This window comes from Megascapheus bottae, chromosome 2 (assembly GCF_031878675.1).
Source record: "Megascapheus bottae isolate mThoBot1 chromosome 2, mThoBot2.hap1, whole genome shotgun sequence".
Lineage (NCBI taxonomy): Eukaryota > Metazoa > Chordata > Mammalia > Rodentia > Geomyidae > Megascapheus > Megascapheus bottae.
The window spans coordinates 82434737-82458973 of NC_143510.1; the positions used below are offsets into that span (position 1 = coordinate 82434737).

At 40.9% G+C, this 24237-nt stretch overlaps 1 protein-coding gene across 1 annotated transcript in view; it reads left to right on the plus strand.

Moving 5' to 3' along the window:
* The window catches only part of Mybpc1 (myosin binding protein C1), a 90312-nt gene that overhangs the window by 57021 nt on the left and 9054 nt on the right, over positions 1–24237 (plus strand). The window contains 13 exon segments of the mRNA XM_090328499.1: positions 1114–1220; positions 2360–2493; positions 3893–4052; positions 4947–5051; positions 7626–7814; positions 9325–9459; positions 12640–12693; positions 13955–14122; positions 14724–14812; positions 16546–16741; positions 18147–18286; positions 22437–22596; positions 23440–23576. Of these exon segments, the coding sequence (XP_090184625.1) occupies positions 1114–1220; positions 2360–2493; positions 3893–4052; positions 4947–5051; positions 7626–7814; positions 9325–9459; positions 12640–12693; positions 13955–14122; positions 14724–14812; positions 16546–16741; positions 18147–18286; positions 22437–22596; positions 23440–23576 (1774 nt within the window).

The following is a 24237-nucleotide window of genomic DNA, read 5'->3' on the forward strand; positions in this document are numbered from 1 at the left end:
GAAGACTAGAAGTGGAGCTGTGGCTCAAGTGACAGAGTACTAGCTTTAAGGAAAAGAAGCTCCAGGACAGTGTACAGGCCCTGAGTTCAAGCCCCAAAGCTAGCAAAAAAATTAATAAATCTTTAAACCAAAAAGTTTACCATACTTTTGACACCAATAAGCACCATATGCTCTTCCAAAAATAGTAGGCAAAGTTTTATTCTTTGATCATGAATTCTTACAAGGTCATGGAGTTCTGAAAACCCCCCAAATAGTTTGAAACCGTGAGAAAATTGTGTGTGCATACAAAGTACTTTCACAATCTCATATCGCCACACAGTTCTGTGTGTGTGTGTGTGTGTGTGTGTGTGTGTGTGTGTATGTGTGCGCGCACACATGCATGCAGGTACACACACATGTATGGTAAGGATTGAACCCAGATAAATTTCATACATGCCATTATGCTTTGTAAAGTTATGAAATAAGATGAAAAAGAATAACAGACCTGTATGTATAATAAGAAGGTTGTGTTTGTAGAAAAACTTCCATTTACTCTGAAATAGAGAAATGTAATATGGGTAAATAAAAAGGTTAAGCCAGCTACTGGTGGCTCAAGCCTATAATCCTAGCTATTCAGGAGGCTGAGATCTGAAGATCATGGTTCAAAGCCATCCCAGGCACAGAAGTCTGTGAGACTCTTACCTAAACTAACGATCAGAAAACTGAAAGTATCATTGTTCCTAGAAGTGGTAGAGTGCTAGCTTTGAGCTGAAGAGCTTAGGGAGAGAGAGAGCCTAGGCCCAGAGTTCAAGCCCCATGATTAACAATAAAATAAAGATATAAAAATAAAAAACAAAAACTGGAAGTGGTATTGTGGCTCAAGTGGTAAAGCATTAGCATTGAGGGGGAAAAAAGAAGCTCAAGGACAGCATCTAATCCCAAGAGTATAAATACAAATGAATAAATAGATTAACTAAGGCTTCACATTCTCTTTCTCTTTATCTCTGTCTCACACACATCCACATGCATGTATGTGCATATCTTAATCAGATTAAGACATGCCTCTTTAGTTTGTGTCATATATATGCTAAACCTTTGCAGAGTCTCACAAGCATGTTCTTCTTATTTCCTTAGAATCCATAAATTAGTCATAGCCAGTGCACTCGTTGAAGATGAAGGTGAATATATTTTTACACCAGATGCCTACAATGTTCCCTTACCTGCCAAAGTCCATGTCATTGGTGAGTAGAAAAAAAAATAAAACAAATGATTGCATAGCTCTCTTGTTTGTTATTGCCTTTGATGGAATTACTGTGCATTTAAAACTATGTAGTACTCAGCCAGGTGCTAGTGGCTTACACATGAAATCTTAGCTACTCAGGAGGCTGATATGTGAGGCTCAAGGTTTAAAAATAAAATAAGTAAATAAATAAATAAACCATAAGTGAAGTGTGGCTTCAGTGATAGAGTGCCAGCCTTGAGTGAAAAAGCTCAGGGAGTGAGGGGTGGCGGCTCACGCCTGTTATCCTAGCTACTCAGGAGGCTAAGATCTGAGGATTGGGGTTCAAATCCAGCCCTGGCACAAAAGGAACTGAGACTCTTATCCTCAATTAACCTCTAGAAAACAGGAAGTGGGGCTTGGCTCAAGGGTGGGATGGTAGCCTTGAGGTAAAGAGCTCAAGGACAGTGCCCAGGCCAGAGTTCAAGTCCTATAACCCACAAAAATAAATGAAAGAGAGAGAGAGAGAGAGAGAGAGAGAGAGAGAGAGAGAGAGAGAGAGAGAGAGAGAGAGAGAGAGAGAGAGAGAGAGAAAGGAAGAAAGAAAGAGAGTTTAGGGAAAACACAACCTGGTCCTGAGTTCAAGCCCCAAAACCACCACACAGACACACAGACACACACAGACACACACACACACACACACACACACACACACACATTCATTTGTAAGACTCAAGATTAAGCTACTTATAGTGATTAATATCAATTGACACATTTTTTTCTTCAAGTATTACGTAGTTTTGTCCTTTCTGGTTTTGTTTTTGGGGTGTGTATGTATGTGTGTACACACGTGAATACATGTGAGCAGATCCTAAGCCTTGAACTCCGACACTGGGTAGTGCTCCAATGCTAAGTCCTACCACTTTAGCCACAGCTCTACTTCCAGCTTTTTTGGTTGTTAATTGAAAATAAGTCTCATGGAGTTTTCTGCCTGGGCAGGCTTTGAACTGTGACCTCGTTCACCTGAGTAGCCAGGATTACAAGAGAAATATTTTGGAAAAGAAAATGGGTTCTCATTCATGCTTCCACTAGTCAATCACTAGGCAACATATAGGAATGGAAGTGACTGGCAGATAACAACAACTGTGGTTACTTCTCTAGATCCTCCTAAGATCATTCTTGATGGCCTGGATGCAGACAACACGGTGACAGTGATTGCAGGAAACAAGCTCCGCCTTGAGATTCCTGTCACTGGAGAACCACCTCCGAAAGCCATCTGGAGCCGAGCAGACAAGGTGTGTGACACTTACACAAACCTGTGCATGTGCACGCACACATACACACATCTCTTGTACTCATTAGTTTAATAGAGAAATCAATGAATGCGCAAGAAGACATTACAGATGAACTTGCTTTGAAAAAAGAACTCGTAGATGATTACCAGACAAATCAGATTATGATTATTTCTTCTACATTTTCTTTTCATAGTTCCTTCCTTCCTTCCCTTTTTTTTTTGTGGGTCATGGGGCTTGAACTTGGCCTGGGCCATGTCCCTGAGCTGTTCAGCTCAAGGCTACTGCCCTACCCTTGAGCCAAGCCCTACTTCTCATTTTCTATTTTCTGGAGGTTAACTGGAGATAAGAGTCTCAGGTTCTTTTGTGTCTGGGCTGGCTTTGAACCTTGATCCTCAGACCTCAACCTCCTGAGTAGCTAGGATTACATGCCTGACCTTCCTTTTTTTGGCCAGTCTTGGAGCTTGAACTCAGGGCCTGGGTTCTGTTCCTGAGCTGAGCTTCTTTTACTCAAAGCTAGCACTCTACTACTTGAGCCACAGCACCACTTCCGTCTTTTTCTATTTATGTGGTACTAAGGCTTCGTGTGTGCTAGGCAAACTCTCTACCACTAAGCCACATTCCCAATCCTCCACTTGTCATATTTCTAACTGCTCACTGCATGGCCAAACATGTTCAGGGTATAATGAACATGATCTCATCATGCATTTTATGGACCCCAAAGAGTGAAATAGTCTAGGCGCCCGTGGCTCATACCTGTAATCCTAGCTAAACAAGAAGCTGAGATCTGATGATAGTGGTTCAAAGCCAGCCTGGGCAGGAAAGTCCATGAAACTCTTATCCCCAATGAACTACCAGAAAACTGGAAGTGGCACTAGCCTTGAGCTGAGGAGCTCAGGGACAGAGCCAGGCCCAGAGTTCAAAGCCTACAATTGATGAAGAAGAAGAAGAAGAAGGAAGAGGAGGAACAGGAGGAGCAGGTAGAAGAGGAGGAAGAGGAGGAGGGTGGAGAAGAAAAAGAGGAAGGAGGATTAAAAATACGAAAGAAAATATAACCGAAGGCTCATCTTTTCTCTATACTTTGGCAATTAGATCCTCGTGTTTCCATGTCCTTTAAAGTGGATATTCAGTGTTTAACAATTTGAGTGGGAAACTGTTTTGCATTCTCCATGGTTAATGAGTTCTAGAAAGGAGTCATAGCTCTACTATTTTTCAGTGGTGTGGGCTGTGGTAAGTTATATCCCAGTTTCTTAAGTGTGACTGTCACTGGAGTTGGGTGAGGCCAACAGGGAAGACGTATTCTGGGTCTTCACAGTGTGACTAGCTCAGGTGCTAAGGCGCTGTGACAATGGGATTTGTTACTGGGAACAGGATGTGGCATCTTTATTTTCTTTGTTGTCAGGCTATTATGGAAGGCAGTGGCCGGATACGAGCAGAATCGTATCCTGACAGCAGCACTCTCGTTATTGATGTGGCTGAAAGAGATGACTCTGGGGTTTACCACATCAATCTGAAAAATGAAGCTGGAGAAGCACATGCCAGCATCAAGATTAAAGTTGTAGGTCAGTTCGCCATGTGTGCAGACTTCTAGAATCAAGCTGATTCGTCGAGATTGAGGCTACTCTTGGTCAGTTTACTGGGCAGCCAAGAAAAGGAAAACAATCATATGTACCATCTCTCTTTTTTTCTACCTTTGCCATTTTTTTCTTCTTTTCTTTTCTTCCCTTTCTCTTCTATTTTCTAACCTAGGTGTCTGCCCATTGGAGAAATGAGCAGCTACTTTCAATCACTTGGAGTTACTGGTCATTGGTGTGCCCAATGAGGTTCACTGAAATACAATCAGTGAAAAACATTTCCGCATCACAATCATTGCAGAGGAATAAGATCCAACTCAGTCCTCAGACAACTATTTTGTGTGCATTTTCTTAAGCCTAAAACCAAGTGAAATATGTCTAGTAGATGATTATTGTCTCAGGGGCTCATGGTCTCCTCTTCTCACTTAAATTTTCATTAGAGACATATTTCAAGTTGACCAGAAATTAATCAATGTATAAAATATGGTGACTTGGCTGTTTCTGACTCAGATCTTTACCAGCCAATATCATGAATCTTCCTCCTGAGCTAAGATCAACAGTCATTTGCCCTTGATTCAGTTTGCCATTTTCCAAATAAAGAACAAAAATGTCACGTTTCATGCAGAGCTTAGACTCTGGCATTAGGACATCACTTTAAAGGGCTTGGAGATGTGTTTGTTTTTATTTTTATTGGGATCTCATCCCATGCTGCCTGGGATAAATGTTCCTCTCCCCAAGTAGTTCCTAAGTGCATTTCAGAGAATATGGAAAACTACTCAGAAAGAACAGTTTCTGTGCTTATCACTAAGACTCGTATCTTCCTCTTGCCCTCTTCTCGGTACTCGTTCAATTTTGTTCTGTCCTCATACGTTTCCACCACAGACATCCCGGACCCTCCAGTGGCACCCAATGTGTCTGATGTGGGCGACGACTGGTGCATCATGAACTGGGAGCCTCCGGCTTATGATGGAGGCTCTCCGATCCTAGGTAACGACATACTGCCCAGCTGGTGTCATTGCCAGCTCCCTCGGTGTCCTCTGTATGCAGAGTTAAGCGAATAAAATCGTCACACTGCCTTGCTATGTGAAAATAGAACCCCGTCACTCAAGGCAATGGCTGGGATCGGGAGCAGAGGAGCGGGGGGGGGGGGGGGGGGGGGGGGGGGACGCTGAAAGGGGTAACACAGGCCAAGACACAGTATACTTACAAATTAACATGCTGAACTAAAACCCTTTTGTGTAGCTATTTAAAGATTATATATATATATATATATTACCAGTCCTGGGACTTGAATTCAGGGCCTGAGCACTGTCCTTGGGTTTTCTCAAGGCTAGAACTCTACCATGTGAGCTGCAGCACCACTTCCAGCTTTTTTCTATGTATGTGGTACTGAGGAATTGAACCTGGGTCTTTGCGCATGCAAGGCAAGCACTCAACCATTAGGCCAAACTCCCGGTCCAAAGATGATTTGTGTGTGTGTGTGTGTGTGTGTGTGTGTGTGTGTGTGGTTTTTTTGGGTTTTTTGCCAGTCCTGGGGCTTGATCTCAGGGCCTGGGCACTGTCCTTGGACTTTATTTTGCTCAAGGCTAGCACTCTACCACTTAAGCCACAGCACCACTTCTGCCTTTTTCTATGTATGTGGTACCGAGAATTGAACCCAGGGTTTCATGCATACTAGGCGAGTACTCTACTACTAGGCCAAACTCCTGACCAAAGATGATCATTTTTAAGTGTCATTTGTTAAAAAAAGAAAATTACAGATTCAAGAAAACCTACTCTGATCATTCTAACTATCCACTCACATTGCAGAACACATATAGCTAGGTACCAGTGGCTCATGCCTGTGATCCTAGCTACTCTGAGGCCTGAGAGATGAGACTCTCAGTCTAAAGCCAGCCTGCAAAAGAAAATTCATGAGATTCTTATCTCTAATAAACTACTCAGATAAAACCAGATGTGCAGCTGAGACTCAAGTGGTAGGGTGTTAGCCTTGAGCAAAAGCTCAGGGGCAATGCCCAGGCCCAGAGTTGAAATCCCAGGATCAGAAAACACACACACACACACTCACACACACTTAAAGATATTCTGAAATTAAATATACTTTATGATACTCTGTAATTACTTGAGATTTAAAAAAAAAGTCTGATGAATTTTATTTCAATGATTATTCGCTTTCTTCCTTCCTTTCTTTTTTTTCTTTTTTGTCAATCATGGGGCTTGGACTCTGGGCCTTGAGCCACAGTGCCACTTCTTGTTTTCTAGTGATTAATTGGAGATAAAACTCTCACAGTCTTTAGTGCCCAGACTGGCTTTGAACTGCCATCCTCAGATTTCGGCCTCCTGAGTAGCTAGGATTACAGGTGTGAGCCACTGCACCTGGCCTAATTGCTCTCTTTCTTTGCCACATATCAAAATCTAATATTGAAACACCTATAAATCTCTTTTTCACTCTTTTAGTTAGGAGATGATTACTGTCATTACAGTTACCACATGAAGCAGTTTCTCTTAGCATTAAATGCCTAGAAGAATTTGCTTGCCTTATGACAGAAGGAATCTTTTTCTTACAAAACTAATTATTCCTTCTATCTTATCTTCCTTCCTGGCATTCACAGATACCTGTATTGACTCTGCACTATATCGTTCAACCATAATGACTAAGTTGCTATGATCTATATGTCTGTAATTCATTTTTCTTTGTTTTTAGTACAATTTTAAATTTTCTAGTCCTGGCCAGGAGTTTGGTCTAGTAGAAGAATGTTTGCCTAGCATGCATGAAGACCCGGGTTCAATTCCTTGGTAGCACATACATAGAAAAAGCTGGAAATGATGCTGTGGCTCAAGTGGTAGAGCTTGGCCCTGAGTTCTGTCCTCAGGACCGGTAAAAAATTTTTTTCTAGTCCTTTTATTTTTGTATTTATATCTTATAATGTTAGTATTAGTATTCTATTTTTTTTTGCCAGTCTTGGACTTGGGCTCAGCGCCTGAGCACTGTCCTTGGACTTTCTCATGGCTAGCACTGTACCACTTGAGCCTCAGCACCACGTCCTGCTTTTTTCTATGTATGTGGTACCGAGGAATCAAACCCAGGTATTTGTGCATACTAGGCAAGCACTCTACCACTAGGCCAAACTTCTGGCCCTAGTATTCTATTTTTATTAGCATCTATTACAAGGATTTTGTTAAAATTGTGCAAGAGTTTTCTATTTGACATTTCCATTTGTGAGTACAATACACAGAGAGAAAGAGAAACAGAGACAGAGACAGAGAGACAGAGACAGAGACAGAGACAAATAGAGAAAGAGAAATTGAGAATACCAGTACTGGGGGCTTGAACTTAGGTCCTTGGCACTGTCTTTCCTACTTTTTCTCATCTCCTTCCTACCCTTTCCCACTTTCTAGACCAATTCAGTATCATTTCTTTATAGTAACTGATGGTATAAGATGGGGTAAGATATCAAACCTGTAGGATTATTTCACTTCGTGTGCAAAGAACAGAATTTTAAGAACTTCCCATATCTGCTGAAGTTTAGAGGCCTTTGTTTCCACCTTGTGCTCCTGCAGGGTACTTTATTGAGAGGAAAAAGAAACAAAGCTCCAGGTGGATGAGACTCAACTTTGATCTCTGCAAAGAAACAACTTTTGAACCCAAGAAAATGATTGAAGGAGTGGCTTATGAGGTCCGCATCTTTGCCGTCAATGCCATTGGCATCTCTAAACCCAGCATGCCCTCCAAACCATTTGTGCCTCTGGGTGAGTCCAGAAAGATGGGTCTGTGTCATGGGAACTGTTGTCCCAGCTCTAACTGTAGCTAGTCTGGACACGTCTTGGTGTTGTGTGTGAATTGGGGCTTGGAAGTGTGAAATTCAGAGCAACTTCGATAGAGTTGATAATAGTCTTCCTGCCAACCGTGGATTTCATTCCCAGAATTCCAGTGGCCACACAGCCAAGATGAGTCTGGGCTCAGGATTAGACCATGCTGCTCCATCCTTCTTTCTTCCCAAGGTCTCGCAGACCTGCAGTACAAACCACTGCAGTGTAAACTTAAGCCACCAGAGATGTGTTCAACAGACAACCCAGAAACCAATGCCTGCTTTGCAACTGCACTTTAAGCATCACCTACTAAACAACAACAACAACAACAACAACAAAGCCAGTTCAGTGCAGACAAAGGAATAGCAGATACCACCTTCAGCTTATGGTGTTGTTATAACTGACAGGAAATTGATATAGGAATCTACTAAACCCAGAGGTTTATGGGATATTTCCTCTACATCATTAAATTGCCCAGCTTGTAGTTCTTCAATTCCACTGGTCTTCCAGCCTCTCACACCAATCCCAAGCTGGAGAAAAAGTACGGGAATATTTCCACAATTTACCTGTCGACCTGATTTTTGCCTTCAGGGTTCTATTAAGGTGCAGGATTTCAGTCTTTAGTACTTTTTATTTTTGTTTTTGTTTTCTTTGTTCATTATACTGGTCCTGGGGCTTAAATTCAGGTCCCGGGCACTGTGAGTGAACTTTTTGGCTCAAGGCTAGTGCTCCACCACTTTTAGCCATACACACCTCCACCACTGGCTTTTTGATAATTTATTGGAGATAAGGGTTTCACAGACTTTCCTGCCTGGGCTGGCTTTGAACTGGGATCTTCAGATCTTAGTCTCCTGAGTAGCCAGGATGGTAGCTGTGAACCACCAGCACCCATCTTCATATTCTTCCTTTTTCTTCTTTCATTCCTTTCCATTTTTGTCAGTGATGGGGCTTGAACTCAGGGTCTGGCATTGTCCCTGAGCTCTTTAGCTCAAGGCTAGCACTCTACCACTTGAACCACAGCGCCCCTTCTGGTTTTCTGGTGGTTAATTGGAGATAAGAGTCTTACATCTTGAGTTGGGCATTTGGCCTAGTGGTAGAGTGCTTGCCTAGCATGCACAAAGACCCGGGTTCAATTCCTTGGTACCACATACATAGAAAAAGGCAGAAGTGGTGCTGTGGCTCAAGTGGCAGAGTGCTAGCTTTGAGGACAAAGCCCAAGGACAGTGCTCAGGCCCTGAGTTAAAACCCCAGGACTGCAACAAAAAAAGAGTCTCACATCTGGCTTTGAATCAGATGTCAGCCTCCTGAGTAGCTGGGATTACAAGCGTGAGCCACCAGCGCCTAGCTTTCAGTATCTATTTTTAATAGTATCTCAGTTCATTTTAACACAAGTTTCATGCCACAAGTCTGTAGTAACTAGCTTCTTTGTCTGTCTCTTTTATTTTGTCAGCTGTAACCAGCCCTCCAACTCTTCTGGCTGTCGACTCTGTTACCGACTCATCTGTGACAATGAAATGGAGACCCCCAGACCAGATTGGAGCTGCAGGTTTAGATGGCTATGTGCTAGAGTATTGCTTTGAAGGAAGTAAGTACCACTACATATTGTAGGGAATATCACCATTCCCAGGTGAGACATATCCCCATTACCTTTTGTCTCTCTTGGGAATGTATCTCATACTGAAAATGAGATTAAATCCAATGTCATCCTCTCATGTGTATAACAATGTAGTCTTTCTTAAATTATAGTAAATTAAGATGCTAATAAATTAAGATCTCAAAACCATCCTGGCTACAACATGAGACTGGATAACACAACTGAACTGAGAGGTACGAGGCAGAACTTCTGACAAAACTTCAGGGATTTCTGTTTCTGCAATCCTGTACCTTAGCACAGCACACTGAAAATCTAGTTAGAATGAAGTCTGCAGTGATTTCTAAAACCTTCATGGAGCTACCTGCCAAAAGAGCCATCATTCAAAGTAAAAATGAGGGACTATATATTTGACTCTCTGGTGATTATCTCTTACCTTCTTAAGGAAGAGGGGAAAAAAGGAAGAAGAAAAGATAAAAGAATTTAAAGCAGCTTTGAAAAGAAGCATCAGTAAATCTCCAAGAATCTGAGAAGCATGACATGGCAGTAAATCACCTTAAGCTTAAAAATATGAAACTTGTGGGGAGAGAGGAAAATCACTAATAGGAGTAACAGAAGAATAGAAAATGTGATACAGTAACATGGATCACAGTCGAAACTGAAAACAAAAATGATGTGACAGACACCAAAAGCTAGATGTGCTTCTTGGATTCCTGTTTGCCATGGATGACATTCAAATATGGGTGAACTACAGGCTGGGGGTGTAGAGTTCTTGTTTAGCATGATTGAGTTTCTAGGTTCCATTCTCCACAAGAGAAAAAGCGAGACAGAGAGGAGAGAAAGAGAGAAGGAAAGAAGGAAGGGTGGGAGGGAGGAAAAGAAGGAAGGAAGGGAAGGAAAGGAAAGAAAAGGAAAGGAAGGAAGAAACGAAGAAAGGAAAGAAGGAAAGAAAGAGGATGAAAAGAAGGAAAGAGAAAATGGGTAAATAAACCTGGTCTGACCGTGGGCATAAGTCCCCTCTGATTGGTGAAAAGTAAAGTTTGTTCTGCTCCACTGAAAGGAACTCTGTATTCAATCTTTAAAATAACTCTTTCAAACCCAAACTATGATGGGAAGAGGCAACAGCACATTTGCAACGTGAGAGCTGGGAATACAAATGCGTCTTCATTGGAAGAAATCCACTGTGGGGAAGAACCTTATGAAAACGAATGTGCAGCTTAAAAATCCCAGCATCTGGATCAGATCACCAATAGAAATGATCATTGCTGCTCAGGAAGGAAGAAGAGGAGCAGGGAAGAAAGTATTCTGGCATCCTCAATATCCTGTGCATGTACCCCACTCACAGAGTACAAGACTTAATCGTCCCAGGTCTTAGTAAACCACTAATCCAAACCAATGGGAATACCAAAAAAAAGGATTTTTTAAAAAATGTAAATAAAGCCTTACGATTAATGCAGCAAGAGGAGTGGATATTGTGAGTAATTCAACAAGAAAAATCTTGAGCATTTCAGAATAGGGTTTATTCCTATTTCATTTGTTCCTTTATTCTTCTTTAAAAAAAAATGAGCATGGCACTTTGTTTGTTTAGATTGCCTGGGCAACAGAACTTCTTAATCTTATATTTGTGATGTGGCTGCTGAACCCAAACATTTTATGAATGTATGAAATAGAGCAAATTCTTTACTCTTTTCTTTCTGATAGGTTTAAAAAGTAAGAAGATACAGCAAAATGATAGATGGCTGTCATTTTGATGTTACCCACCGTAGATAAAATACAACACAGTGTATTTTACATAATTTTGTGTGTGATCTGTGTAGATATATATGTATAGATGGATATACATATGTATATGTACACAGTCATTATTTTGTATCTTTTTTGCCACATAACATTTTGGAATTAGCTTTTTATTGAAGTTCTTTCATAACGTCTTTCTCTCTCTTCTTGCAGTTTCTTTTCTCTATGGTTGCCTCATCCTTTGTTCTCTTTTAATGGCTGTTGTCCTCCAAACTAATTTTTTGTAGTGTTTAATGCTTTTGGATATGTGAGGTTTTTTTCTGTAAGAGAATTCTTTCTTGTATAAGATTGTGTGATTTTTTTTGTTTTTCGTTTTTGGTTTGTTTGTTTGGTTGGTTCTGCCTTTCTCTTGGTTTTGTTTTTTTGTTATTTTGATGCCTGCAGCATTTTACTCTTTTCTTTCTTCACTCAAGCTCAGTCTTTTCTTTCTTAAATTCTCACCTCACCTATTAAACTTACATTCTTCTGAACATCATTTTCTTTGTCTCTTTTTCTCAGTGAAAGTGACTCAAAGGTAAAAAGATAGGTTGGGTTTTTTTTTTACCCCCAAGCTGCTATATATCATCACTTTTCTCTTGAAACTTTCTTTTCCCTGTACTTCTTTTGTACGTTTGCTTCATCTTTTTTCATTTTCTCATCCTTTATGTCTTGACTACAAAGATACTAACAACTAGCTCTCTGACAGACCATTTGTTTAAAGATGTATCGCTTTTTTTTTTAAAGATACTGGGTTAGATTGACTCCCTGCCCCTTCTTAATATTCATGGTAGGGCTAGAAGAAACGGAGGCAAAGATTCCAGGGCCAGCTAGACCTGTCCCTGGCCCAGTACCTCTCCTAGTACAAGGAAAGACATAGCAGCCCCAACCAGAGGAGCGCTGTCAGGCCACCCTGACAGGCTCAGTTTGTTTTCTTCATCCAGAATTTGTCATCATGGCAGCCAGGGATGCCTCCTGAGCTAACATAGATTCCATTCATAGCCTGAGTCCTGACTGGCGTTAGGCCTTAGGACCAGTCTCATATATCCAGGTTCTGATGAGGAAGCCCCACCCTCCTTTTCATCCAGGATCTTCCTTCGTGGTTCTCACTCTCTTCTTTCTACAGCAACCATTCTCTCTCTTTTATTTTTTTTTCAATGTCCTTCCTTTTCTCTGGGGCAGGTGTCTCAGGATAGAAACCCCAGGCTGCACCCCTGCAGGCTGGCCTCTCCTGAGTTCACTCCCTCCTTTTTCTAACATGTCTCGTCTCTTGCGTCACTATCCTGAAGACAAATCTCTCTTGCATATGTTGCATACTTTACTAACAGAGAATGCTGATGCAACATTCTTCTGGTGTGAAAGTGGGTGTCTTTAATTAATTTTAATGACGGATTCTCAAAGGTACAGCAGCAAAACAGTCTGGTGAAAATGGGGAGGCTGCATATGAGCTACCAGGTAACGTATTCTGTAACACTCTTCAACTCTCTGTTTGATAACTTTTTACTTGAAATATTTCATAGCCACGCATGAATTGTGTCCACTATCTCCCCCACAGAGTTTGGGGAAAGAGGGGGCACTCTGTCTGTGGGCACAATATCTACCATCTTTTAGAAGCTGAATTAGTTGTAAACCCCAGTGGCTGGGTTTAACTTCTTTTGATGCTGTAGACAAAGCTACCAAAAAGTTGTGAAGTTTTTTTGTTGCTCTTGCTGTTGTTGTTGTTTTTTTAATCTTTGATTAAAAGGAAAAACTGTTCCAATTTAAGGTATCAGCTTCTGAGCTGTGTTCCTTCTTTGTAAGTAGACTGTTCTTTTCTTCATGAATGCTAATGAACACACATTCTTTGTGCTCATATTAGTGTCTGACAATAAAAATGCAGCCAAGATAAAAAAAAATATGGGGAGATTATATAACAATCAAAGTCAGTGTCTCATTCATAATGGCAAATACAGTAGCTCACACCTGTAATTGTAGCCACTAGGAGGTAGAGATAAGTGGACTGGGCTTTGAAGACAGCCCAGGCGAAAAGTTAGCCAAACTCTATCTCAATCATCATGAGTGTGGTAGTTGCTGTCTTTGTCATCCTACCTCTGCAGAAGGGGTAGGTTGGACGATTGAGAGGTAAGGCTCATTCCTAGCAAAAGTGAAAGGACTTCTCTGAAAAACAGCTAAGGCAAAAATGGCTAGGGAACTAACTCAGGTGGCAGAGTACCTGCCAAACAAGTGTGAGCCCGTTAGTTCAAAACCCCATTAGTTCAAAACCCCAGTGCTACCAAAAAAGAAAAAAATGAAAACAAAACAGCAGTTGCAATTTCTTATCTTTTTGAGCTTTAATGTACACAACCACTTAAATATCATGATAAACATGTATTGTTATAAAACCCAAATTGGAATAAGACTACTGAAAAACCTTTAGGGTCAGTGACTAAGATTCAGAATATACTGACCATTGAGTAAAAGGTTTTTCCGGGTTCTCCCCCCGCCACAACCCCCCAAATAGCAGAATCTGAAAGTTTATTCTTTGTCTCTCATGTTGGTTGCTTTAGGCCATATTTTTATTTAAGTGCATGAACAATGCCCACCGATGTACTCAAGTCCAGGATGAAATGATACTCTTTCCAATGGTTTATGAGTACAAGGTTGGTTGTGACAACAGCTAAGGTGACTTCTTTCATTGAACAGATTTCTTTTCCTTTTTTCCTTCTTTGGGTTTTAGCTGAGGATTGGATCGTTGCGAACACAGATCTGATTGACAAGACAAAGTTCACCATCAACGGTCTGCCCACGGACGCGAAGATCTTCGTGCGTGTGAAAGCCATTAATGCTGCAGGCGCTAGTGAGCCCAAGTATTATTCTCAGCCCATCCTCGTGAAGGAGATCATAGGTGGGTGATGATGTTTCCCGGCGTAGACTTCTATTGTCTTAAGCTCCTTTCTTTCTCAACATTCATTTTACTGCTGCTCCTGTGATGTTTTATGAATTCTTCTTAGGAGTTTGGAATTAAGATAATCATTTTTCTAGCAGGGGACAGTGGCTCATGCCTGTAATCCTAGCTGAGATCTGAGGATCCTGGTTCAAAGCCATCCCAGCACAAAAGTCTATGAGACTCTTATCTCCAATTAACCACCTGAAAACCAAAAGTGATACTGTGGCTCAAGTGATAGAACCCTAGCCTTGAGCTGAAGAGCTCAGGGACAATGCGATGGCCCAGTGTTCAAGCCCCAGGACTGACAGAAAAGAAGTACAAAGCTGAAATAAAGCCAGCAAGGATAAATGTTACTCAGTCAAACTATGAAAACATCTCTGTGGAGGAAAACAGTTTAGACCAGAGTTGCCATTTGTGTTCTATTAGTATCATTCCTAAGCTTGTACTACAGAAACAAGATTATAAAGGTTGCTTCCTAAGCATCCTGCCATTGTGCCTATGTGTGACTAATTCAGAGATAGAGTGCTGACTGTGAAAATATGCTATTTTCCCTTCCCAGAGCCTCCAAAGATTCGCATCCCAAGGCATCTAAAGCAAACCTATATCCGCAGAGTTGGAGAAGCCGTGAATCTGGTTATACCTTTCCAGGTAACATTCTAGTGCTCTCTCATTCTCTCTCTCTGGGATGGGATGGAGCATTTACAAGGTAGAGGGAGAAGTGCTTGACTATCAAGTTCATCATGGTTCCGGATTTCCTTGGAGAATTGTAAGTCCATGCATTGAAATGATTTTCATGATCACGATCTCTTGCTAGAGAACAAGATCAATCTATTGAGCTATCAGATGTTTTCTGACAAACGATATGTAGTCTTGTCAGAAGCTAGAGGCTTCAGGGAGCAGTATTTAGGAGACCAAATGAAGGAATGCTAGGTGACTCTGTATGGTCCCAGCTTTCTGTAATGCTGATTTGTTGTTGTTATTGTTGTTGTTATTGTTATGAGTCTGGGGTTTGAACTCAAGGCCTTGAGTTTGCTTGGTTTCCTTATTCAGGACTCTACTGCTCTACTGCTTGAGCTCATGCCTCCAGCCCTACTTTTTCTGAGTTTTGACCTTTCTGCCTTGGATAGCTTCCAACTATGAACCTCCAGATCTCAGCCTTCTGAGTAGCTAGGATTACAGGCATGTCAGGTAGAAAAAATCTCCAGACTTGAATCTCTAATTAACCAGCAAAAAAAGCCAGGTGTAGAAGTGCGATTCAAGTAGTAGAGTGCCAGCCTTAGTGAAAAAGCTAAGTAAGAGCACAAGTCTCTAAGTTTAAGGTCCAGTTCTAGCCAAAACAGTTTTAGCTAGAGTAAGGTCAACAGCCAGAGAGAACAGAGAGAATTCTAGACAGGCCTGGCATCAGCACACAGTGCAGAGGAATTAATATCAGTAGCCTTTAGCAATGTTAATAAAATTCTTATAAAGTCTAGAAGCTTTGGTAAGAATTCAGTCTTTATATCTGCTCTAAGAGATGAGTATATCATTTTTCCTATTTCACAGATTGGGAAAATGTGTGCTGAAGGGCCTACAACAATTAAACAGTCAAGGGCTGGGAGTTTGGCCTATTGGTAGAGTGCTTGCCTAGCATGCACAAAGACCTGGGTTCAATTCTTTGGTACCACATACATAGAAAAAACCAGAAGTGGTGCTGTGGCATAAGTGGTAGAATGCTAGCCTTAAGAAAGTTCAATGGTAGTGCCAGGCCCTGAGTTCAAGCCAGGACTGGCAAAAGAAAAAGCAACTAAATAGTCAAGATCCAAATATGTTTCCAGAGATTCAGAACACACAATCATACTTAATATTTGGAGATCTAATTCTAGTACTTCCTTAGGCAAATAAATTAGTTCCTCTATTCAAAATTGAGGACCACTGGGCGCTCATGGCTTACTCCTGTCATCCTAGCTACTCAAGGGGCTGAGATTTGAGAATCATGATTCAAAACCAGTCTGGGTAGAAAAGTCGGTGAGACTTTTATCTCCAGTGAACTACCAAAAATCCCAAAGTGGCACGGTGGCTCAAAGTGGTAGAGTATTGGCCTTGAGCAAAAAGAGTGCCAGGGATTACACCAAGGCAGAGTTCAAGCCCCATGACCACCACCAACAACAAAATGAGTATCATATTATTTACCTTGATGTGGAGATTAAGGGACATAATAATGTTCTGAGTTGTGTCTTGCAAAGAGAAAGAGGTAGCTTCTGACTGCTTCTCACCCACCTAAGTAAGGCAGTGGTGTTTTCCAACCTATAATAGATTAGGCTATTTTCATTCTTGTGATGTTGACAAAAGAAACATGTGGAGATAATTTGATTTTTCTCTTCTACTTTTTCTGTCTTTTTTAGGGTAAACCTAGACCAGAATTAACTTGGAAAAAGGATGGTCAAGAGATTGATAAGAATCAGATAAACATTCGCAACTCTGAGACTGATACAATCATATTTATCAGAAAAGCAGAGAGGAGCCACTCTGGGAAATATGATCTGCAGGTCAAAGTGGACAAATATGTGGAAAGTGCATCTATTGACATCCAGATTGTGGGTAAGTTTGGATAAAGGAGCTAGAATATATTTTTTTTCATGGCTTGAACTTGGCCTGGGTGCTGTCTCTGAGCTTTTCAGCTCAAGGCTACCTCCCTACCCCATAAGCCAAGCCCCAATTCCCATTTTCTAGAGGTTAATTGAAGATAAGAGTCTCAGGTCCTTTTGTCCCAAGGCTGGCTTTGAACCTTTATTCTCAGATCTTAGCCTCCTGAGTAGCTAGGATTACAGATGTGAGCTAGAATATTCTATCAAAATAGTATGGTAATTGTCCTTGTCATTAAGGGACAGTGGCTTTACATATAATGCTCTCTCTTCCGCCTCCTCCTCCTCCTCCTCCTTCTCCTCCTCCTCCTTCTCCTCTTCCTCCTTTTCTTCCTCTTTCTCCTTCTTTTGATCAATTGTGGGGCTTGAACTCAGGGCCTATGCGCTGTCCCCAAGCTCTTTCACTCAAGGCTAGGGCTCTACCACTTTGAGCCACAGCTCCACTTCTGGTTTTCTGGTGGTTAATTGTAGATAAGAGTTGCATGGACTTTCCAATGAAAAATTCACTAAATATACAAAAGATATACCTAAACAAAGTTAAACACGGGATGGGTTGTACCTTCAAGGCTAGATATAAAAACCTAATATAAGTTCCTTCTTGCTTTTGCCCAGAGTGGAGTGGAGTGGAGCAGAGATACCTTGGGGGTGCTCCCCTCTCCCTTGCACTATAATTTTTTTACAGTTCTACAATTGTTGCAATGTCTCAAGAAATAAATTTGAGAGCCAGATGCAATGGTTCACACCTGCAATCCTCAAACTTGGGAAGATGAGGCAAGAGCACTGTAAATTTGACTCCGTTTAGGGTATATAATGAGACCCTGTGTAAAAACAAAAACTAAAAAAGCCCTAAAAACTGAAAACAGAAAATAGGAAGAAAGGGAGGGAGGGAGAGAGGGAGGGAAGTTGCAAGGAAAGGAAGGAAGGAAGGAAGGAAAGAAGGAAGGAAGGAAGGAAAGAAGGAAGGAAGGAAGGAAAGAAGGAAGGAAGGAAGGAAGGAAGGAAGGAAGGAAAAGGAAGGGAAATAATAGGAAGAAAAAAGGGAAGGGAAAGGAAGGAAAGAGGAAGGGAGGGAGGGAGGGAGGGAGGGAGGCAGACAAAAGCAGAAGCCTTGTTTCCAGTCACTGTTATTATATTTCAGTAAATCTGCTGAACCTTGAGGCTCTCTTGCCAAAGGACCACCTTTGACTCACCTCTCTCTGGGTGTGTGTCTATACTCTTGAACCTAGGCAGTCTTTTCAGAATATGTTGGGAGGAATGTAAGGCTGCTTCATGCTGGTATCTCAGTTCTAGAAGAAGTGTGGAATCCTGATGCAGTCGTGGGCACAGTGACCTCATAGTGATGTCATGAGTTTCTCCTCTAGACCGCCCAGGCCCACCGCAAGCTGTGACTATCGAGGATGTCTGGGGAGAGAACGTTGCTCTGGCATGGACACCACCAAAGGACGACGGAAATGCCGCCATCACCGGGTACACCATCCAGAAGGCTGACAAGAAGAGCATGGTAAGGCTTGGCTTTCTCTGATTCTACCACAGGGGCAGAGTCATATTTCATCAGAGATGGTAGGGTGGAGGCCATGAATCAGTGATGCACACAGAAGATGGGGAATCTATGCCTCAGAGTTGGACTTGAGTCAGAACATTGCCACTAAGACACAAGTATGCAATGAAATACTTGATCTTTTTGGTTTCTACTTTTCATGTGTATAAAATGAAGACGGAATTCCTTTTCTTGTTTGGTAATTATAAAGCAGCAGCTGAGTGCTCACTCAAACACCATTCATTCATTCATTCATTCAGTGACTAGTCACTCTTGAGTCTAAGATTTATACTTATATGATTATTTTCTTTGAGAACTAAATGTTGGATGGTGTGAATTTATAGCTTCAAAAAGTATATATACATATATATATATATATCGCAGCTATGAAAGAAAGTTTCAAAAAGTTAACAGCATGTGAAATGTTCTGAGGAAGAAAACAGCTTAGTACGTTCAGGAAACAACCAGGAAAGTATAAATTACAAGGAAGAGCACCTCAATTGAAATGCCCAACTGTTGAATTAGCATCCATCCTGGCCTACCTATAAGTAAAGGAAGAATTAAAAGAATACTTGGAGTAAGCCAGACTCAAAGGAACATAGGCTCAATGGTTTCCCTCATTTGACATAATCAGTGGAAACCTTGGGTTCTCCTAGCAGAGATTTACAATAGAACAAAACCTAGATACATAAAGCCATATAGTATGACGCTAAATGTAATGACTTCCAGGATATAGAAACAAAAGCCATATAACGAGTGATTGTTGTCCTTAATGTACTATGTTATCTCTCATCTCTTTTGCTGTCTCTTGGTTATCTCATATTGTTATAGTATTTCACCTTGTTATCTGATATATTGGATATATGCATATTCGGTTATTTGAAATTGGATAGGGAAGGGGGGAAAACAAGATGAGGGGTGGGGGTGGGGGGAGGGAAATGGGGACCAAGACATGAGAAAGGCTATCAATGTTTGTGAAGTAATGCACCTTCTATCTGGTGAATATAATGTAACCCTTCTATTAATTATAATAAAAATATGGAAAAAATAAAATACACCTGTGTAAGTATTCTGTATCCAGAATACTTGGATACATAGTGGCCTAAAGCAATCTTAAGGTAGCATACAGATACACTTAGAAAGTATTTATGTATCTACACTTTTAGATCTCAGTAAGAACTAAGGTCATGAAGTTACATTGGATCCACAGGAGGAGGAGGGTTGAAAAGGCAGTCTTGAGTGACAGGAAAGGATTTCAAGCTGTTTGTTTCTATAAACTACTTTTAGCATGGCTTTTGTTACCTAGGTACATATTACACATCAAAAGATTTGGGTTGGGCACTGGTGGCTCACGCCTGTAATCCTAGCTACTCAGGAAGCTGAGATCTGAAGATCATGGTTCAAAGTCAGGCTCAGCAGAAAAGTCTGTACAACTCTTACGTTCAACAAATGACTCAGAAAAAGGCAGAAGTGGTGCTGTGGTTCAAGTGGAAGTAACACACAAAGAAGCTCAGGGGCAGAGTCTAGGCTCTGAGTTCAATCCCCATGAGAAAGGAAGAAAGGAAGAAAGGAAGAAAGGAAGAAAGGAAGAAAGAAAGAAAGAAAGAAAGAAAGAAAGAAAGAAAGAAAGAAAGAAAGAAAAGAAGGAAAGAAGGAAAGAAGGAAAGAGGAAGGAAGGAAGGAAGGAAGGAAGGAAGGAAGGAAGGAAGGAAGGAAGGAAGGAAGGAAGGAAGGAGGGAAGGGAGGAAGGAAGGAAGGAAGGAAGGAAGCCATTTAAGTAGCATCTTTCCTCTAAACCTTGTCAGATTGAGAGCTAAAGAAATGAATAGCCTTGCAATGGAGGGAACTGAATATCGTCAGCTCCCTTAGTGATGAGGTTTTAGTTGAACCTTGGTCTGATACTGATGGAGGATGTGGGCTCACACCAGGGGAAACAGCATCCCACTCTTCACCCTGCCTCGTTCTTGTCCAACACTGTCGGCTTAGGTGTCTAGACAAGCCTTAGTGAATCAGACCATTCATACCACTCCATGTGGCTGTGAGGCTTGCCTGAGGAAGCACACCCCACCTCCCTGGGTTTCTGGTGTATTTCTGCTCAGGCAGAGGTAAGGATCACATTCTGCCGGAACTCCTCACAGGCACGTCAGCTCACCAGTGTCTCATCAGGGCCACCCATAGCCATTTGTGCCTCCCATCAGCACCACTTCCGTGATGTGTGTGTAAACATTGATTTTATGGCTTGTTTCCTAGGTGTTGTGCACAGTTGCAGTTAATAAATCACAAGCAAACATGCATGCATACTTACATACGTACATAGATTTCCTGCACTCTAGACCCTCACTAACAAGGCAAGAAGAAAAACATAAACCACATGGATAATACAATTATTGTATTGGAACAAAGGTCTACGTGCTGTGCTTTGGCAAAAAGGGAAAATTATCTACATTCATCTGGTGTTCAAAATATCCTGAACTCGTAAGTGATGATGGCTGCCCAAAGGTCCAAGGAAAATGCTTTTCCTTTTGCGGGTGTCTCTTGTGCGCATAGATATATTTTCTCAATTCTTAATACTGCATGTATGTGGTATCTTACCTGGGATGGCTTCGAATACCACCCTGAGTAGCTAGGAATACAAGGATACCCAGCTATGATAGTTTTGTTAGTTGAAAAAAGAAACTTTGAAACCACTGTAATTCTTGGTATGCTAAGGAAAGAAAAGGAAAAGCAGTAGTACAGCTTTAACTTATTCATTCAGTACTCCACAAATATTTTGTGTCACATAGATACTAGGTTCCAGGCATTTGTAATAGGCACGGTAGATACAAAGGGTGAAATGAAAAAAATCAGGCTTTATATTGCGATGTGTGTTCATCTTGTGTGTGTCGGGGGGTGGAACTAGGATGTAAACAAGTAAAATGAATATACTTAAATATGTATGTATCATACAAAATTTAAGGTAGGAAATGCTATGGAAAAGAAGGAGCCCAATGGGGCCAGGAGTTTGGCCTAGTGGTAGAGTGCTTGTCTAGCATGCATGAAGACCCAGGTTTGATTCCTCAATACTACATACATAGAAAAAGCCAGAAGTGGGAGGAGGGAAATGGGGACCAAGACATGAGAAAAGGTATCAATGTTTGTGAAGTAATGCACCTTCTATCTGGTGAATATAATGTAACCCTTCTAGTAATTACAATAAGAAATACATGGGAAAAAAAAGAAAAAGCCAGATCTCTAGCCTTGAGAAAGCCCAAGGACAGTGCTCAGGCCCTGAGTTCAAGCCCCAGGACTGGCAAAAAACAAAACAAAACAAGAAGGGGCCAGGTTAAGATGGTAGCATGTAACGAAGTCATGGTGATGGTATGACAACAGAAAACAGCAAGGGATAGGTTAATTTCTGGGAAAAAAATTTAAAAGCCAAACATATGTTTATAGTATTAGGCAAATGTATTGGACACTATTGAGTTGCTTTGTCATTTAGCTTCATTTCTTTCTTATATGTATAAGTTTGTCACTGCAGGCACTGGTGGCTCACACTTGTAATACTAGTTACTCAGGAGGCCGAGATCTGGGGATCACAGTTCAAAGCTAGCCCAGGCAGGAAAGTCCATGAGACTCTCATCTCCAGTTAACCAGAAAACCAGAGGTGGCACTGTGTCTGAAAGTGATAGCATGCTAACTTGAGCAAAAAAGCTCGGGGACAGTGCCCACATCCAGTGCCGAGGTCCAGAGTTCAACTTGCATGATCCCTCCCATCCCCCCCCAAAAAAAGTTTGATACTAAAATACTACTTGGTTCTACAAAAGATATGCATTGGTAGGTAAGTGGATATATAAGAGACACCATATGGTTATAAAGAACATACAATGATATTAAAAGATGACATCTACAGCATATAAACCCAATGGAAAATGAAGAGCAAATTACATTATCAAGTATAGGCCAATAGTAAATCATTAAACCAATTAAATATACATGGTAATTGTGCTCCATACTACCTTTACTGATATTTCTTTCCTTAGTGAGACTTCCTTTTTATTTATTTCAGTAAAGAGATGGACAAGTTATAAATTTGTAGGTGATTTTCTTGAAAGGTTTTCTTGTTTGTTTCTTCTAGGAATGGTTCACAGTCATTGAGCATTATCACAGAACTAATGCCACCATTACTGAGCTGGTCATAGGGAATGAATATTACTTCCGGGTCTTTGCAGAAAACATGTGTGGCCTCAGTGAGGATGCAACAATGACTAAAGAGAGCGCTGTGATTGCCAAAGATGGTGAGTCAGGAGTGACTGGAGGGGCACCTGAAAACTTTAGTGGATGAAAGAGGGGAGAGTTGCAAAGAAGGGATGTGGAGAAAAGGAATCAGAAAATAGCCAGCCTCCAGCAGAAAATGATGTGTTAAAGCAAAATTTTAGTCTTAGGTAAATTTTTTCAAGGGAAATTTTATTATTATTGCCTCTCAAAAATTAGCCTCAAAATAAAATAAAATTGGATTCAAGTAGTTATACAAAGGGGTTTCAATTCACTGGGTCAATTAATGAACACAACACATGTTGATCATTCTCCCCCATTTCTTCTTATTATTCCATATTTACAAATATCAGCTTTAATTCATTCTCATATCTGGGCAAGAGGACCTGTTAGTGACTCATGCCACAGAGACAGGGAAAAGTTGATAGTTCTTAGGTTTTCTTCTTTTATTATGAGTTTACTTTTCATGTTTTTATTATTTACTTTTTTCTCATTATTATTCCTGAACATCTTCAGTATTAGCTGTATAAGAGAGTCTCTGTGAAGAAGGCAAAAGCTAAATTGTACCTTTATGACTTCATTTTTATTTTAAATCACTCTCCTTGTGACTTTTCTTTTTACATTAGAGCACAAATTTATCAAAATATTTAGAAAGACAACCAAGTCCTCCCGGGGTCTGTTTTAGTTTCAGAACACCCTCCCTGCCTGTCTACACGTGTGTGTCCTTCAGAATAGATGACTTAAGGCATTTGCTCATGTTTTCCTAACTTCAGGGAAGTTTCAACCATGAGCAAAATATGCCCAAAATAATACCTCTCCAGGCCAATTTGTATTTTATACATATTTTAATACTTGTTTTTTTTAAGGTAAAATCTACAAAAATCCAGTGTATGAAGACTTTGATTTCACAGAGGCACCCATGTTTACTCAGCCTTTGGTGAACACCTATGCCATAGCTGGTTATAATGCCACCCTGAACTGCAGTGTGAGAGGAAACCCTAAGGTACTGTGATTTTCTATCCCATTAGGTGAATTTAAGAGTGGACCCTGAAGTTCTAGGTGAATTTAAGAGTGGACCATGAAGGATCCAGGAATTTGGCCTAGTGATAGAGTGCTTGCCTAGCATGCACGAAGGCCCAGTTTCAATTCCTTGGTACCATATACAGATAAAAAAGCCAGAAGTGGTGCTGAGGCTCAAGTGGTAGAGCTCTAGCCTTGAGAAAGTCCAAGGACAGTGCTCAGGCCCTGAGCTCAAGCCAGGACTGGCAATAAAAGCATCAGGCATAGCAACGGGTTTTGATATCCAGCCTCAAGAAAGAAGAGTGGACCCTGAAATTCTTTCTTATTTGACACTTTATAATGCTCGTAAAATGTTTTCATTTAGATGTGTAATCAACATTATAGTTTTTATAAGCAATAATATCAATGGCCCTTCTAATTGCTATTTGGGAGTGAGGGAAGTAAAGACTAGTGGTGTTGGTGGATAATTACCTAACACTTCAAATGTAGTGGTAGAATTGTTTATATTTCTTTACTAAAGTGTCACATAATCTTTTTTATTTCAGATGTAACAACAATAATGATAAAATTAACAAGTTTAATTTTTAACTGCACCAAGTAAATGGTCTTTTATTTTTTTTGTCATGGTGCTTGAACTCTGGGCC